The 18,414-nt window shown below is 40.0% G+C and overlaps 1 protein-coding gene across 1 annotated transcript in view; it reads right to left on the bottom strand.

Annotated features, from left to right (window-relative positions):
- Positions 1 to 16,916, bottom strand: part of KCTD3 (potassium channel tetramerization domain containing 3) — a 25,683-nt gene extending 8,767 nt beyond the window's left edge. Inside the window, exons 1-10 of the mRNA XM_027890770.1 lie at positions 16,801 to 16,916; positions 12,472 to 12,525; positions 10,988 to 11,033; positions 10,046 to 10,119; positions 9,518 to 9,576; positions 9,245 to 9,325; positions 8,435 to 8,569; positions 7,135 to 7,225; positions 6,707 to 6,897; positions 2,950 to 3,065 (exon numbers count right to left, since the gene is read on the bottom strand). Of these exons, the coding sequence (XP_027746571.1) occupies positions 2,950 to 3,065; positions 6,707 to 6,897; positions 7,135 to 7,225; positions 8,435 to 8,569; positions 9,245 to 9,325; positions 9,518 to 9,576; positions 10,046 to 10,119; positions 10,988 to 11,033; positions 12,472 to 12,525; positions 16,801 to 16,874 (921 nt within the window). The 5' untranslated portion in view covers positions 16,875 to 16,916. The remainder of the gene's footprint in view (positions 1 to 2,949; positions 3,066 to 6,706; positions 6,898 to 7,134; positions 7,226 to 8,434; positions 8,570 to 9,244; positions 9,326 to 9,517; positions 9,577 to 10,045; positions 10,120 to 10,987; positions 11,034 to 12,471; positions 12,526 to 16,800) is intronic.
- Between the last annotated feature and the right edge of the window lie 1,498 nt (positions 16,917 to 18,414).

Raw genomic sequence — 18,414 nt, 5'->3', positions numbered from 1 at the left:
AAAATCATTTGCAAAATATCTACAATGAATCTGTCAGATAAAGCAAAACAAAACAAGAGAAACTTCCCCCCATCCCCAAGAGCTAGGACTCTTAACCATTATTCACTTCTTAGGATGGTCTGTAAGCCCCTAAAACATATTCTAAACCTATCTTTTTGCCTTACAAAAAGAGGCTGCAACATGAATATAACTTCTGCATGTTTTCCAGAGCATGGAGGTGTGGGGGACAGGGAAGAAGTGCTTTCCCTCCTTTCTTTGTTTAAAGAACTGTATTGATCTCACTTATGTCCAGCCATAATTCAGCACATATCCAACGCTAAAAATAAACTATTCTTAGAAATCACTTGAATTTTCCCTGTATAACTGATGACTGAATGACCTGGAGAAGGATCCTTGCCAATTACTGAAAAGAACTGCTCTTCTTGATCTCAAAGCTTTCACAAAGGACTTTTTCAGATACAGCTGTGTAAGTACCCTACTCACCCCACAGTCACCATAGTGCACCTAATTAAATTCGGCATCTAAAGATCTGGGTCATAGAACTTTGTTTCAAGAGATTTTGTTTTCCCAGACTACTTTAAAGAGAGATTACGAGAGCAGAATGGCAAGAAACTAGAGCCTCAGCATCTAAGTTGATGGATAAAGGTCCTGCTTTCTTTCTGGTTCATAGATCAAAGGTATATACAGAAGCTCAGCCACCTTCAAAAAGTTTACAAAACTAATGAAGGTAGAGGCAACCCATCAACAGATACACCACTTTAGTCATCACCTTGCAGACCACATAACAACTGCAAGGAAAGGTCCGAGCACAAGGATCCACAATGCTGCTGAGAGCAGAGATTAACTGTGTCAGAAAGATCATACAAAATAAGGAGAGTCCTTCCTTCTGAAGCAGAGACAGGGATACCAGGGGCAATTCAGCAGTTGCATCTGCCAAGATGTGAATTTCATTAAGAAACAGAGCAACACTGTACAACAGTCACTGGTAAAGCAAGACCAGTGAGAATCCTCACTCTGCAGAGTACGATTTGCTGTCACGCTCTGCTGCCTTATGTTACCTCTTATTCTAGAACACTAAATATTCTGCTTCCTTAAAGTTCTCCTTTGCTAAGAATTTCATTACAGCGCCCACAACTTCCTCCTCCTCCTTGATGCATGCAATTGACACACTGCCAGAGGAATTAAGGACTAGGGAAACCACCTCAGTAGTCTGCTCAAATCTCCAAGATGGGAAGATGCAAGAACAAATCAGATGCAGAGATCAGAGTTACATCTTCAGGGTGCAATGTATCACCCTGAAGGAAGGATAGCTTTGCACAAACTAAGACTCCTTGAAGTAGACCTCAGAAAGACATCAGCCTGAAAGGAAACAAAGTTCTTGCTTCAAAATGGGACATTAGCACATCTGTTCCACAAAGCCTCTCTCACTGAAGCAAGTATGATTACATCCTGAGTCCAGAACTATGGGTAACTCATGGGTCACACAAATATCAAATATTCTCATTAGGAAATTTAATATCAACCCCCACACAAGGAGAATGTGTTTTAAAGGGAGATAATGATCTATAGGAAGATATTTGGTGTTTTTCTTTTTCTTACACACAAAAGAACCTGAGGTATAGAAAGCACCTTGAAACAGTTTTGTTTGTTTTGATTTTTTGTTTGTTGCTTTGGTTTTGTGTGGGTTTTTTTATTAGTTTGTCGTTTGGTTGGGGTTTTTCTTGGTTGTGGTTTTTGGTGGTGGTTTGTTGAGTTTTTTATGGAGGTTTTTTTGGTTTTTTTTTTTTTTTTTTTTAAAGGGAGCTACTCTTATCCACTTGGAAAAAAAATCAGAAAGACAAAAAATTTTTTTAGGGCGTTGGCATATAAGCCACTCAAAGATTTTCTACTCTTCAGTAAGAAATGCTTTTATGAAAGGAATAGTCAGTCAAACTGAAGAACTATTAATGCGATCAGAAGGATTTCTGCAGCTCCCCCTGGAAACAAAGATGATGAATGGGACATCAGCTTTTATTCCTTATGACTTGTTCCTTTAGAAAATATTGTTAAACACCAGCTTGTCACCCAGCATTATGTTGTCTCTTACAATATAAGATTTTACAAGGCATCAATAGAACTTTAAATAATGTTTTGTTTAATTCAAGGCCATACTAACGTGTTTGTCTCTGCTGCAGAAGCACTGCTATCCCCACACTTACTATCTCTGTTATTTGTTACCAGCACTGCCACTTAAAGGGTTGAATTAGAACTTAGTGAACAGTGCAGCAGCCTCAGGTCAGTTTTGCTTCTTGAGATTTGCAAGGCACTTTGGGGATTTTTAATGCATCCAGGTTTTGTGCCACAAAGATGTACATCCAGCTGTGTTACAAGTTTTGTTATTTGAATGCTGCACTGTTTCTCAGACTCATACAGACTCCAAGGATCTATTTAATATGCATTCTGACAATGGCAGTAAAGCTCCTTTACTTTACAGTAAGCACAGCCAGAAGCATCCGCACACAAGATGAAGAAGAGTCTCCCGTTGTAATGCAGCTCTTGAGATCCCCAGATACGAGACTGCTTTCTTGTATTTTTCTTCTTTCAGATGGGGCAGAAATTGCTGTCACACATTCCCCACAGTTTTACTTCCTAGGGTCCTACTGCATTTTTATAAAGTAAGTAATCCATAAGTATAAATATGCACACACTTGACATTTATTACCCAAAATCACATCACATCCTTTTATTTGAAAGACTAAAAAGCATGCTTGGTGGTACCACCAAACAATCCAACATTCTGCTCACAGGCACAATACTCAGATACCCAGGTGATAAACTCTGTAACACAAGTCAGGGCTAAAAACCTTATGGCAATCATTGTCCACATGCTTTTAGATTCTTTTATCCTCTTTTTACTAGAAAGACATACCAGCTTATAGCAAGTGATGCAGAAAATTAAATTGAACACACCTGCCAATGCTGAGTCACAGCATTCCATACTCCTACTTTCCCTGTATGGCTTGTAGCCACCAACTGGTTGCCAATGAAGAAGAGAGCATCTACAGGGACTCCAAGACTGAACACTCCTACAAAAAATGAAGAGTCTGTGAAGCTCATCTAAAATAAAGAGAAAAAAACAGTAACAATCTCTCCATCATTATCACATCACATATATTAGAAAACCAAGTAAAGAACAGCCAACACGGGGTTTGCAGCATGCTAGGTGAGGTACCATTCAGGCAGAAAACTGGGTTTCATTAAATTAAATGGCAGTGTGATGTCATCTCTGCTAATACCATCATTATTTGGAAAGGAAGAGGCAGGAGAAAGTAGAAGAGCCCATATGAAAATATGCAATCATTATTTTTCTACAACCCTTGTGTTCTCAAACAGATTTAAAATAAATAAACAAAAAATCATATTACAGCAGGCAGGAATTTTTGTTGTTTTGTTTTACCTGAGACTATTAAGTGTCATTTAAGAAGTAGTAACTTAATAAGGTTTGATAGACACACAAATTTGTGCTATATTAGTTTGTAATTACCTGTTAAGGTATTACAAGTTCTCAATGCGGTTTTGGTTTTTTTTTTTTTTTTAAAGTCCAATCAAACCAACATTCTGCAAAATTTATTTGAGAAACTAAATATGGCTACAAGGCTTTACCCTTATTCTTGGGAAAAGACTGAACAACTCCAGTGTGACCTTACTTGAATACATTCTAATTTCTCTTTTAGCAGAAATACTTGAACCCAGAAAAACAAGCAACCTGTAAAAGCCTGCCTTCCTTTCTATCTCCAGATCTTTTAGTTTGGTTGCAGTCCATGAGCAGAGAGTTCAGGCTATCAGACTATTAAAACTTGAAGATATATAGGGAAACAGTTTCAGCAATCATCACATACTATTCAAATTTGGAAGATAAAATATACCAGCAAACGCTAGTCTTCCAAGTAGAGGAAGTGTGGGACCAAGAACATTTCACTTAATAAAAATCAAAACAGTGCAGAACATGACAGGCATTGATGACTACAGTTATAGTTGACCTTAACATCTGAGGCCGTCCAGAAAATTGATCCTTTAGAGCTTGATAGTTTTATCACAGATCCAACATGAATAATTTTCACTGCACTGCAAACTTGGATAGCATACTATATTTTGTACTACTTATTGTCCAAGTATTTAAAAGTTACAGCAAACTCAAAAGGTCTGAGATAATATCCAAGTTTGCCAACTATGAAGTCCAGCAAACTGACTCTGTAATTAACCTGGTTTGTAAATAATTCCAGGCTATGTTTTTCTGTCTGGTAAGTACAAACATAGTGGGGATACATTAGAACACTACCAATTGTCAAGCTTCGCTCACAAGTTTCCTATTCCTTACTGCTCACTCTACATATTTATATTACTCCTCACTAATATACCTTAACTGCAGCTGATAGATGTTGTCAAAACAGAGTACCAGTAGCTGGAAAATTTCCCAACACTGTTTTGGGTGAATTCAAATGAACAGAGTGCCATTCCAAGCCAAGAATCAGCCCTCTGTTACACCCCAAGAAGGAATCTCAGGAAGCTCAATATATATTTATGTTTTAATTACGATGCTAACCTGTTTTCCAGGGCACAGTTCAATCATTCAATGCAGATAAGATTCAGCAGTACAGGGCACATGAAAAAAAGACAATAATAAAAAATCCACAGACACAACTAGAATTGATTACTCCAGAGAAGGATGAGGTTCAAGGAAATCAAGGAAGACAGCTTGAATGGTCTGGAGGAATTTGAAGTGTCAGTCCTGCTTAGGCTCAACAATCTTGAGACCTGTCCACAGGGGAGACAACACTATATGTAATGACAGGCTCTTGTCCTAAGGGTCCCTCTCAGTAAAATACTGCTTACAGCAGCAAGCCAGCAGCAGTGTCTTATGTAAGTAATATTGAAAGGAAAGAGAGCGCTCTGGGAGAGCTCTATCACAAAGATGCCAGCCCACACAATTTTCTGAGGATGGTGTTGCCAGGCTCCAGCAACTGCTTGGAACAAGTAGTTTCTTTCACAAGATGACAGCCATGTACTGTATCTCTAATACAAAGCAGGACTGCAAGCATTTGCCTCTACAAGGAAACAAATCAGCTATATTCACCTTGCCACTATTAAACACAAGCACATTTTAGGTTTTTTATATCAACCAGTATGACCTGTTGTCCAAAAGAACAGTACATTTTGGTCAGTGTTAGTCTGATTGAAGGTTCCATCCTGTAGGCACTTTCTCTCTGCATCCCCTCTCCTCCTGCCCCAAGTGGCAATTCCTTTGTTTCACAACTGTCACTTCAATGCAGTGCAGCCTGTTCAGCAAAAGTTTCTTCAGTTTTGTTGCCATGTTCAATCACAGTCTGAGCTATCAGAACCTTATGATATTGGCATATTTTAGAGTTTTTATTTGAAATAAAAGTCCACTTATGGGTTTTGTGCCTCTTTGTACTCGATTTCCAAAAATCCAAGATGCTGCTTCCCATATCTTACTGCAAATCCCAAGGTAACAAAAGCAGCTAACTGAAATCAGAATATGCAGGAGGAATGAGATAGCACAGTGATAAAGAAATGCCTATTAGAGGAGTACAGCTGTCCTGTCAGCTTTTCCCTGCCTTTAAGATTTGGTAAAGAGGAATATAAGAGAAGGTTTCCCAAGTACAGTAATTACTCCCTAAATAAATAATAATAAAAGTATTTTATATTTAAAAAAATATTTCATATTCAACTGTTAAGAAACACCTTTTAAATAGTTTTTTTTTAAATACAGTGGAACCTCCTTTTCCATTTTGCTGACCATGATCATATAGAAGATCTCTAAGTCACAAGTAAAAGAGCAGTACACAGCTGAATTATCTCATGCCAGACCTTTGCCTTTCCCCATCTTCAAATCTGCTTAGTGTTTCCCCTCATTCAAGCATGAAAAAAAAAGCAACAGCCATTAACATAGCTAGAAATTGCTTGAGAAACTTTCAAGTAAGCTCTTCCCTTAAAGGCACATGGATCAAACCCATTGCCTTCACTGCCTCCCAAGTTTGCCCTGTATTTGAACAAGTGACTCAGACAAGCTATCATATCAGTACCAAGGAGTATTTACTTCTGAACATATCTTGTTGCTGTTTCTAAAGCCTCCCAAATTGTGTGTCCTTCTCTGCCAAAGTGTACAAGCAGTAATTCCTGAATGCTTAACATAACAGTGTGCTTTTTTCCTACCTAGACACCCAAGTTTTAAAACCAAGAAATTTTCGTCTTCCAAACTCCATTTATGAACATTTGACAGCAAACCAAAATCTTTTTATGTAAAAATATGGTTTTAATAACAAAAAGGAAAGAAGAGAGCAGAATCTCTTTGTATCTGTAGTTTTCCAACTCAGAAACTTAGTTCCTTTCTCCTATGTTCTAGATTCAAATGCAAGTCCAGGGAAAAGTTTAATTTGTATCTTGACATATAATCCTCAAACTGAATAGTAAGTCTTAGTATCTGTTAGTAAACAGACTGCTCTTTTATTCTCCCTCCTTTTTATTTTGAGAAAGTATTCCTGGTGCAGAACAGAAGGTTAATGTATTCTAACAGGTTGCTGTACTATAGCTTGTTTTGTCAATTTGCAAAAGTGAATACTGAACACTACAGATCACACAAACCTCAACACAGCCTTTCTGGCTAAACATGCACACATAAGAAAAAAACTAAGGTAATGATAGTTACCAATTTCACTGCCACTTCCACCATCTTGAATGCTCCACAAGATTATGCTACTCTCCGAGGCAACTGCAACCATCTTGTCCTTGTCTCCATGAGGTCCTCCAACCACCTTCGCATTGAGAGCCACTCGCTCAATTGTCCAGTCCAGATAAGGACTTGTGAACACCTGCTGCCACCCGGATGACTCTTTGATTCTGGAAGGGCAAAGAAGAGAACAGGGAGCAGATGTCAGAGATCCAGGAAAACCCAGTCTTCAAAGACAACCCAGTTGAACCCTGAACCAATGTGCACAAAAAAAGAGCAGCAATTCATATATTTATAGGATTAGACTGAATCCATTTATTTACGGCCATTTCAGAGTAATGTAAACTTTTTGCAAATTATCATATCTTTTTAGAGTCCTATAACCTGACAAGCAACTCTATTCATACCTGTAGCAAACAGCAAAGTGGGCATAGGCAGCTACTATCCAATTGTGATGGCCAGCTACTATTAGGACCTTCCGTGGGTCCACAGGAAATCCTAAAAACAACAAAGTCAGGCAAGTGATGAATATCAGATGAGCACAGACATCTATAATAGCATAGAACTCTCTGCTGAGAGCAAAAACTATGATAATTAAGTTTCTCAAGAAACATTTTTAGCTAGATTCTAGTTACCAGTATTACTCCAGACAATCCTTACTGCTATTACAACTCTTACATGGAAGGAAGACATTTCATCATCAGTACAAAGCAAAGGGTCACAGCAAAATGTTAATAAAGAGGGTAGTATGCCTCATTTTTTTTCTAATTGGTAAAAAAATGAGGATTGTAATAAATTAGGAAACAATGCTCTCTCTTCTCTATAAGTTCTTTCCAAATAATTAGTGCAAACCTGTTTTATTGTTCCAGACTGCTAAACTGAAATTTCCAGTATCTCAGAACACCTACAGCTCCTCCATTTATTATCCAGTGGGAACACGCTTGTTTCTGATCTAGAACTAAATTAGGTTTGGCAGAAGTGTTGGATAGCACTGGAAATCAGTGGTTATTGTACTTCACCAAGTTAGCTCTCAGCCTTGATATGCTAAAGAACTAATTAATGCCTGAAAATTCCATCTTCTGTTTCATTTTCCCCAAGGCTGCCTTCTTCCAAACCTGCAGCAGCTCACAAAGAAGAATCAGCAATTCATAACCTTATTTTTATATTACCTGGAAATAGATTCATCTATAACATACTCTAGATTTTCCTAACATTGCTACAATTTACAGGATTATAACAGAAATATGACACTTCTAATAGCATAATTTTGCTTGCAAAGTTAAAAGCCGGAAAATGATAGAATTCAAGTCTCACAATTTTTTTGTGAAGACTACATTTCCTCTAAAAACTTGACTCTTGCATGGCAAGAGAGGCACCAAGAGCAAGAAACAGGTGTAAGAGAAGGAAGCAGGCCCAGTACAAAGACCAAACAGACAGCGGTCTCTCTGTTTTTTATCATGGCTTTAGTACAGTATAAGGCATTTGTCTAAGGGGCCAGGCTAAGTCTGCATGAAGAACTTTGATTTGCCTTTCCTTCAAGCCTCACATCTTGATTGCGCAGCAGTGAGCCTCAAATGCCATACAGGGAGTAGTGTTTAACTAAGTATTCAGCAATTTTAATCAGGCAAACATAGAATAACAGACCTAAAGCAGATACAGTCACTAAGTTTTCTGCAATTTGTTTTGCTTTTAAAATGCATTCCTCACCTAGCCTGACTGTACCTTCCCCAGTACCAGCAAGCGTAGGTTGGACACCACTTCCAAGCATCTCACTCTCATTCTGGCCAGTTCTAACATCAGCCGGTGGCCCAGCAGTATTATTTATTTTACGGCTGGGAATGCCTACAAAAGAAAAGAGATGTTTTGTCCCACTCCTTAAAATTTATAACAGATATAACAGTTCACTTTCAAAATACAAGATTAATATTTAAGCATTTTGATGTAAAGTTTAATTCATCTGCTATAAGAAAATTAGGCAATATTAGAACACTGAAATAGAAAATGCTGACATTCACAATTTAGGGAATTACCTTCAGAAAACTTGTCAGTAATTGGCTAACCCCTTAGACTTCAGGTTAACACTGAGCTGTATTCATCTCTAGAGAGAAGTAAAAAAGTCTAACAGCTGCTCTTATTAGTAAGGAAAGCTCATTTATGGTGATTTTTCACCTAGACATAGGACACCCAAGGTAACTGCACCTTCAGAAAGAAGAAAGAACCACATGCTGCTAACATTATAATGAAATGCACTTGAAGAACCTTTGCTTTAGTCTACTACCAAACACAGCCTGCTCAGTACTAATATGCCACACTCCCTGCCCAGTACATGACATTTCATACAGATGAAAGCCTTGGGTTTCAATCACAATAATGTTTGGTTCAACCATTCATCTTTAGCTTTCCATAGGAAGGCCTTCTCTGAACAGTTTGTCACCCATAGTAACTACCTGAGTCAATCACCCCTAAAAACTAAAGCAGTAGGTGACTGCAAACATCAGACAATGAATACAGAAATACCTGGAGGAGGTAGATAGCCATGAAAAAGGACACTGCCACAAGATGAGCGTTCCAGTTCTTCACACAGTAGCAATCTTCTCACTAAGGAGGAAAACCAGATATGACCACAGCTTTTGCTTCCTTGGAAACATCACATTTTCTCAACTATCCTTCTGCTTTCAAAAACCTTTACTTTGAAAATCTCCAGTGTCACAACTGCCCAGATTTGTCAGTGGGCCATTATTACAGTAATAAATATAAGATGACCTCACATTAAGATAAAAAAGCAGTTACCTAAAGGAGTGATTCCATAGAATTCCGCTTCATGCCTAAGAACATTAATACTCACTCCCCTAGAGAAATAAAAAAAAAAAAAATCAAAAAACGTCAAGAACAAAGTGAGTCAAGACCTTGAACATAAATACTTCCATATAATTGGATATTACACAATATAAATATCAAGCTACCTAAGTTTACAGAATTACCACAAAATACATTCAACATGTTGATGTTTGAGATTTTGGAGTGATTTAGAGATTTTAATTTTATTTAGCTTTCATTAAAATAAAGATACAGAAACAATGAAATACACTGCAAGAAGTGGTCTAAATTATAAGAATCTACTAGCAAAATAGAATGCTACCATTTCTGCTTCCACCATGCCATACATATACACTAGAGATGGCCCCACATCTACCAGGGAGCTGAGTCATATACCAGGTACCCAACCAGATGAATAAAACTTAACAGTCTTCATTTGAAAAGATTTTCTAATACTTCCAATTGAAATAATTTTCACTTGAAATAATTAAAATTTCTTACCGTAAGTCTAACTCCTTTGTGCGAAGAAAATTTAAAATGGGTGCAAATGCTGCTGGATCTCGATCAATAAATATCTGCAAAGAAAAATTTCTGTACTTGAGCCCTATTATGGAGCAATCAACAACTAAAATGCCTTTTTATGCTGAGTGTGGGAAAGAGGAGTTGAAGATGAGGCAGTCAGCAGACAAACAAAACCCCCAGTTTTTGGGCCTCTTCTTTGCTCTCCTTTTTCTTCTGCCATCCACTAATTTAACATTCCTAAAGGACATATATACAAACACTGCTGCAAACAGATGGCACTTAATAGAAGTGTTCTTGAGGTTCTAGAGTCTCCCCAAAAGCCAGTAGATGCTCTCACTTTCTATCCAGTGTTCAGAATGAAGTAAATGTAATAAGATCTCAAGATAGGGTTAGACTTTTTTAAATTGAGTCAATTACCATTAAAACTACCTCTACATTTTTAGCAAAGTACTTCCGTTTCTTACTATCACTCAGCAAAATTATTGTAACTATAGTTTTCTATTTAAGAGTATCACATACACAGATTGAAATGGCCATTTTACTACATGTATTTGCCAAAAAAACTCTACATTTCCATGTTGGACTACTCAACTACACATGCAGTGCCTATCTAATGAAATTTACACCTCTTTGCAGTACAGCAATTAGCAGGTTTTCTGTGTAAGGAAAGTACAGTTGCTGATTTTGCATTACCTGTACAACACAGAATGAGCACAGAAATACGCACATTGTTCCAGTTTCGTTTACCTTGAAACAAAGATGAGGACCAAAAAAGCCAGAGATGTCACTAATTTTCATGGAAGTTTAGCCTGACTCAAGCAGCATAACTCCCATTAGCACCCACAGTGAATATGCTTTAGAGAAGAACCTAACCAAAATTACAACATTAAATTAATAGGTTACAGTAGAGTTATTACTCACAGCACCAGTTTCATCCTTTAGTGTTGAAATTCTTCCACTCAGCAAACTGAAACAGAGGAAATCTTCATTAGATGTCCCTCAGAAATGTACTAACACAAACACACAAACACAAGATAGCAACATTCTCAGTCAGTTTGGTCTCTGTGTACTTTTGGTGACATTTTGATGAAACAGCGTGGCTAAGCAAAGAAAACTGCCTTGGTGGGGCAGAAAGCTGGAGCAGGGGAAATATCTCTGCTGAATAAAGGAGCAGTGTATGCACACCTAAGGAAAGGTCAAGAGCTGCATCTTAAGGACCTTCAGATTCCCAAAGAAAACAGACACAAAGCCTAGTCTGGAAAGGATGGAAAAGTTTTCCCAGGCATTTAGAGGGCGACATAGTTTGTTAAAAATCTAGTTAAACTGGTAAAAGCTGTTGAAGCAAAAAGGAAAAGTAAATGACCCAATATGCAAGGACTTACTGGACAAGAATGGGATTAATTATTTTTAACACAACTTTACTTCAAAGTTTCTTTTCTATCAGATCGAAGTATTTCTGCTCTAGACCCATATAAAAAACAATGCCAAAATCTCATTTTAGGTAAGATGGAAACTAACATCAACAGCTCTATTTCAAAATTTCACCTGAGTCTGGATGACAATTATCTCTAAGATAAGTATTGGATGATTTTTAGGACAAGCTCCTTAGATAGCATATTTAGTGTTGAGAGACAGGGGAATAGCATGAGACTCCCTCCTTGTGTGCCTCAAAGAAGGTGACATTTCCCTGGCATTTAATTTATCTGAACATTTCAGTAAAACAGGAGCAAGTAATGCTGCCTATGTCAGTTGCCAAGCTTTTATTAGGAAAGAAGTCCAGAGCACACAAATTAAATGTAAGCAAAATTGCCAGCATTTATGTTTTCCTTTATGTGTTTAGGATTATTTGGAATGATAGAGGCACAGCAACTACAGCACAAAATACAAACACCAAGCAGCAAACTTGCAGAAGTAGTAATGGTAGTGACATAAAAGGAGGATATTCAATAATTCAACAGCTCCTGTATCACAAGATAGAACTCCCAAAACTTCGAGTTAACTCAGAGTACAGCAATAACTAAAAAAACCAACCACCCCAAACAACCCAAAACCCCCACACATTAAAGGCAGTGCTACTGCATATGGCCAGTAAGATCACAAGTGTATATAGTAAGAGTCAGTGGCATCTTTTCCTGCAGATTTGGAGGGATTTCCACAACACACCGTCTAAAAAGTGACAACTCTTCAGCACATGTAAGATGCCATGGCTACATTCAAGAAAGAAGATGCCTTTTAGATAACAGTTTATTTCAAATGAACCTGTCCCATTCCTTGAGATAGTGTCCTTAATCCTTTTTCCTCCAATAAAGACTATTTACAACATAAATTAAGAACTGAGAACATTAATACTTTTTTAAATTACTGTTAATTTGTCTTTGTTTAAGGTGATAATATATTACAAGTACCTGGAAAAAAAAGAGTCTGGAATCCACATCAGTGTTTGTCTTGAAGTGCTGAACCTAGGAAAACAAAGTGACAAGTTCAGAATCAGGTGTAGAATTGGAAGTAAGTCTGTTTTATCTAAAATTCCTTAATTTGTCCTACAGAGCTAATATCAAACAGGTTTGGGAAGTTTGAGATCATTTAAATGTCTGCATAAACTCAAAGAGGTTGCAGATTCTTTGCACAGACTTCCTGAAGCATTAAGCAGGATTGTCTGGAGACTCCAAAAGTATTATTCTTTATACTCTCTATGTTTCTAACACATTGTCCCAAACATCCTGTATCTTCCTGGTTCTCATACTTTGTCAACATTAATGCTTACAAAAAAAGACCCACAGAAAACAAACGCTCCTCCACACACAGGAAACCCAAACAGTTAAATATAAATTTATCAGCAGTGTGCTATATTTGTCATTAACTGCACGATACTCTTACTTAGGACTCAAAGCATGCTACATTGAGCACTGCAAAAGACTACAATGAGCTTCAAGTTAATATTTTACAGTAACTTTAACTATTTATCATTTTGCTATTTGGGCCCCTTTTGGGGCAGGGGGAAGGGGGGGCAGGGAGGCAATACAAATAACAGTTAAAGGAAAAAAAAAAGTGTTTACTCTGCATTATATTATACAGTAATATAAATTATAATATTCCTTATGATGCCAGACAGTACTTAACATAATAAATAAGTATGGATTGTTTTCTACTTCTTCTTATTTTGATTTAACATGAAGGAAGACAACTGGTGTGGCAGCTTGGACAATGAGCTCATGCTCTGCATCAGCCCTCTGGCTGTACATACTCTCTCACTAGTGCCATGACTAAGAAACCTTTGGTGACCTCTTCATTAATAGAAAACAAAAAGGGATACGCAAAAGTAAAATTCCATTACACCTTTCCACATAGAACTGGACTACAAAATATTTTTTGGAATAAAAGTATTTAATCATAATTTATCTAGTTTTCACTGCTAGTATTTTCCAGTATTGGAGGAAAAAAAAAGTAAACAAAAACATTACTTTACACCACTTTTATATTCCCTAAGAGGCAGAAACACAAAGACTATATGGAACTACCATCCTGCATAAAACATGTATTGTGTATCTGCTCACTGCAAACATAACAATGGCAAATCTGTTCTTAACAGAAAACCTGCAGTATCAGCGTTCTTAGCACAAACATGCACAAAGTCTTTTCTTAAAAAAAAAAAAAAAAACAAACACAACAACCAAACAAGCACTTCTAATCTTCTTTCCAGTACATCTGCAGTTTTGCACAGCAATACAGGTCATTCCCCTTCTTTGCTTTAAGAGTTAGGGATGATTCATCTAACTACATTGTGGAATGTGCATAATAAAAACCAATGAATTACATGAATTTTATCCAAAATAAATCCAGACACTGCTCATAACTATGGAGAAAGATGCAGCATCACCAGTAAGCCCTTTTAAAAGTCTCCATTATATAAAGACTTTTATTGTCTAGTAGTTTAAACACTTTACAACTTTCATTTATTTTGTGTTTTTAGGGAGAAAAAAAAAAAAAGGAAAATGAGAAAACCAGAGGACTTATGGTCCCAGAAAGGCACACATAGGTAGAAAGAAATCAGAGAACTACTAGAATCAGAGTTAACTAGCATTTTCTACAACACTGAATGATAAATGCCGAATTAATTCCGAAACAATAGTCCGATGAGACCATGAAGACATTCAGGATCCTTGAAAAGATGTTTGAGTACTTGGCAGTGCTATCTTCTCCACACAGTACAGCACAATTTCTGGTCTGGAGACGTGTCTCCATATAGGCACAAGCGGCAGTCAGCTCTTCAGAGGTGCCACCATTGAAATTTTGCTGATGTTTTGACCAGCTGGGTTCCACTCTAGCACTTTGTAAGTCAGTCAGATAAAGAGCATGGGAGCAAAATTTGAGACAGACGTTCCAGAAGAACAAGTCACACAACAAGGAGGACAGGGAAAAGAGCCATCAACCAATTCTAGGTTTGTCTTCTTTCAGTTTTAGCAACGGGTTTAGACAGCACAAGGATTTTCTGTCTGTAATGTAGCACTGTGGTAGTACTTTAGTAAGCAATACCTCATACTAACACATACTTTAGAACTTCTAATACATAGACATTAATCTATGTAAATTAGACAGAGTCCTCCTTTCCAGGATGCATAAAGACGCTTAGACGGCAACATTTACATGTATAAGTTTATCTGCAGCTCCGTGCAGTGGTCAGAGAGACACTGCATCAGGAAAACTAGGCAAACCCAATGCAATATCCTCAAATTCTCTAAAGCAGGTAGCAGCCGACAGTTGTTTTAAACAAAATATATGCATCTGGAAACAGACACGCTAAGTGTCAGCTTTAAACCAACCATTTTCAGAGTCTATTGTGATTGTAGAGTTACTTTGTAACCAGAGGGAGATACAGAGTTAAGAGAATTCTCTTAATTTGTTACAGTAATTTCTGAGAATGTTAATTTGCAAGCGGCTTGTGCTCATGGCAAAGGAATTCACAAAAGCTGAGACCAGGAACTGATGGAGCAGTGAAGAAGAACAGAGAAGCCCTGACAGTCCTAGGGAGCAGTGGGAACCTCATGTCTGGACATGGAAAGCTAGGGTGTCTGTAGTAGATGCTCCATAGAATAACTGGTGTCAGAGGACAGCGCTAATTTCTTCTTATAAAACTCTACAAACAAAACTAAGAGTTTCAGGTTTCTAGTAAGGGTAATAGGAACTAATGAAGAGAAGGAAACATGCATAGTACTCCACGCTTGCCCATTTGCTGGCCAGATCATCCACTCCATTTGCCAGCTTTGAGTCACCTGCATTTGCAAGCTGAAAAACATTTTCAAATGTATCTGAGGGAAGCTGACCTTGCAAAAGACCAAAACACAGAGATGCTATTGTACATTGTCTCTCTATTAAAAGGGAAATATCCATGCACACATTTCCTACTCCTTACAACCAAATGATATTTGTTGACTAGAATCTATACCTTCAGCTAGAAATTAGATGCATGCAATTGTTAGTTTGCCTTATTCTTCATACTTCTCTGCGTAGGCAAACCCTCTGAGAATATCTATTTCTTCCCTGATTCATGTCTTTTACCTAATTCTCTGTCCTCTGCAGAGGCACTTAATAAGGAAGATCTATTTAAAATTATGAAATTGAAGCATCCTTGCAATTCCAGGTGTAATAAAAACCTAAAAGACAAACGGCCTATAATTTCAGACACAGAGTTCACTGAAGAATCTTATTCAGTATAACAAGAAATCTGGCACGAGCCAACAACAAAGTTATCCTGAAAGCATCATTACAGGTGAGTTTTGTCTATGCAAATTACAAGCAGCTTCTCCATGAAGAACCAGGTTCTTAATGTCTTATCATAACAAAGGAATTCTGCATCGATTTCTATTGCACTCTACTTTGAGAAAGGCTGCAACATCCAACTTAGTTATCAGAGCAGGTTCATATTCTGGGTAATGGAAGAAAAAGCTTAAAATAGTAGTAGTAGTTCCTACTACTCATAGCTGGCTTCACGTTGTGCGCAGACTCAGGAAGGCACACTATTTCAGTTTCCACTAGCTACAATAATACAAATGATTTAATGCCTGAGCACTTTGACAGGAATATCTGCACTATTTATCACACAGATTCTGACCACAGCTGTCCCACAATTCCCTGCCTCAGACTGCCAAAATGCCTACATCTGCCAGCTTCCACGCTTCCAGCGCACATTCGAAAACAATGCAGTTCTTTATTCTCGTTGACACCAGCAGTGCCTTTTAACACTTTAGCCTCTGAGGCTGCCAGGCAGACTGTTCACTATGATCCTGTGGATGTGACGGCAAAGCAAAGCTCTCTATCCTCCATCCCCGAAGAAGCAGTATTCCCAGAGATGTATGTATAGCGTACGCATCCAGACAGCCCGGGTACAGCGGGCAAACACCACGCGGAGCTGTCAACACTCCCCATGTCCACCTCCAGGTAGCCCTGGTCCGCTCTCCCGCACCGTGCTGGGGGAAGGCTCATCCAGGCCCTCCCCGGCGGCAGCACCAGAGACCAGGGAGCCTCCGCGGGCTGTCCCAGGCGAGTCGGCACCGCCGCCCTCCCAGGACGGGGTGGCTGCCGGCCCAGCCTGAACCCCCGCCACGGCCGGGGACGCGTCCCTCTCGGCGGGCCCCCGGCAGGGCCCCCGCGGCGCTGCCCCTCGCCCCGATGCCGCCAGGACGCGCCGGACACCGCCCGCCGGCAGCGCCCGGGCCCGGCGCGCTCCGCCCGCTCACCTGGTGCCGCCCACGTTGAGCTGGATGATCTCCCCGCTCCCGGCGCCGGCGAAGCCGCCGCCGTTCCCCGCCATCTTCCCCACCGCCTGCTCCGGCCGGCGCCCGCCGCCGCCTCCCGCCGGAACCTCGCGGCCGAGGGCAGCAGCGGCGGTGGAGCCCGGCGAAGGCGGCGCGGAAGGAGGCGGCGGGGGATCGGCCAGCGGCGGCCGGGGCAGGGTCAGCGCCCGGCCGGGCTGCGGCCCCGCGGGCTCCGCGGCGCTCAGGGCCGGCCAAAGCCGGAACACGCCATGGCAACGCGGCAGCACCGAGAGCGGGAGCTGGGCCGGCGCGGCCCCAAACGCCTCGGAGCGCGGGCGGAACGGCGCCGTGCGGGGGAGGCGGGGACGCCCTGGCGGGGCGGGGGGAACAGGGAACGCCCCTTTGGGGGCAGCGACGCGCCCGGAAGGGGCAGGCGGAGCCCGCCCGGGCCGGGAGGGGAGGAAACTCAAAGCGTAGTTGTGGTTTTGAGTGGGCTTATAAGAAGGGGGAGCAGCCAGTGCTTCATTAGGCGCCAGCGACCCTCGCCTAAAATAAAGAGAAAAGGGCAACGAAGGTGGTGAAGGGTTCGGAGCACGGCACTCCTGAGAGGAGTGGCCGAGGGAGCTGGGTTTGTTCAGCCTGGAGAAAAGGAGTCTCAGGGGTGACCTTATCGCTCTCTACAACTACCCAAAGAGGAAGCAGTAGCCTGGTGGGAGGCGGACAGGACGAGAGGGCAGAGCCTTAAGCTGCACCGGGGGAGGTTTAGGTTGGGTATTAGGATGAATTTTATCACAGACATTAGACGTTGGAATGGACTGCCCAGGGCGGTAGGGGAGTCACGGTCCCTGGAGGTGTTAAGGAAAGTCTGGATGTGGCACTCAGTGCCATGGTCTAATTGACGTGGTGCTTGGTCATAGGTTGGACCTGATGATCTTTGAGATCTTTTCCAACCTAATTGATGCTGTGAAAGCCATGGCTAGTCAGGATTCCCCGGGCTTGCATCTCCCAATGCCCACAGGGGCCCCAGGGACTTCAGGCTCCCAGTAAATGCCAATTCCATGCGAGAGGGGCATAGAAACAGAAAATTCCTTGAAAACTCAATGAGAAGGCAGTGGTGGCACAGACAAGTTTAAAGCCTGGGTTGCAGCCCACAGAAATCAATCAAATTCTGCAGTAATTAAAGGACAAAAATGCTAAACATGACAAGTCTAAGCCCACAATGCAGTTTGAGGGAAAAAAATCTATCACAGATTGTGAAGAAAAAATGAGGTGAAATTAAATGACAATGCGGTTAGCAAAGGAAGTCATAAAATTATGGTTTATACTTATGAGGGTAGGCTTTATGATCAATTCCTACACTCAGGCAAGGAGAAGAATAAGCAAATATGAGCCTGATATTTTTATTTAAATTTTAAATGAAATTCATCTAGAGATATAAAACCCAGTTGGAGATTCCACACCCTATTTAAAGCTAATGTTTTTCTGGAAGAACGTGTGGATAAAGTTAAAGCATGCTCAATAATTACATTTTGAAAACGTGATCAGTTAAGGGACTAGCCCAGGAATAAACTGCTTGAAGTTACATGGCCACATTTT

The sequence above is a fragment of the Empidonax traillii genome, unplaced genomic scaffold (genome assembly GCF_003031625.1).
Source record: "Empidonax traillii isolate 1590-97213 ecotype Southwest subspecies unplaced genomic scaffold, ASM303162v1 scaffold296:size1881848, whole genome shotgun sequence".
NCBI classification, from domain to species: Eukaryota; Metazoa; Chordata; class Aves; order Passeriformes; family Tyrannidae; genus Empidonax; species Empidonax traillii.
Note: the sequence above shows the minus strand (reverse complement) of the source record. Positions and strands in the feature narration are given on the sequence as shown.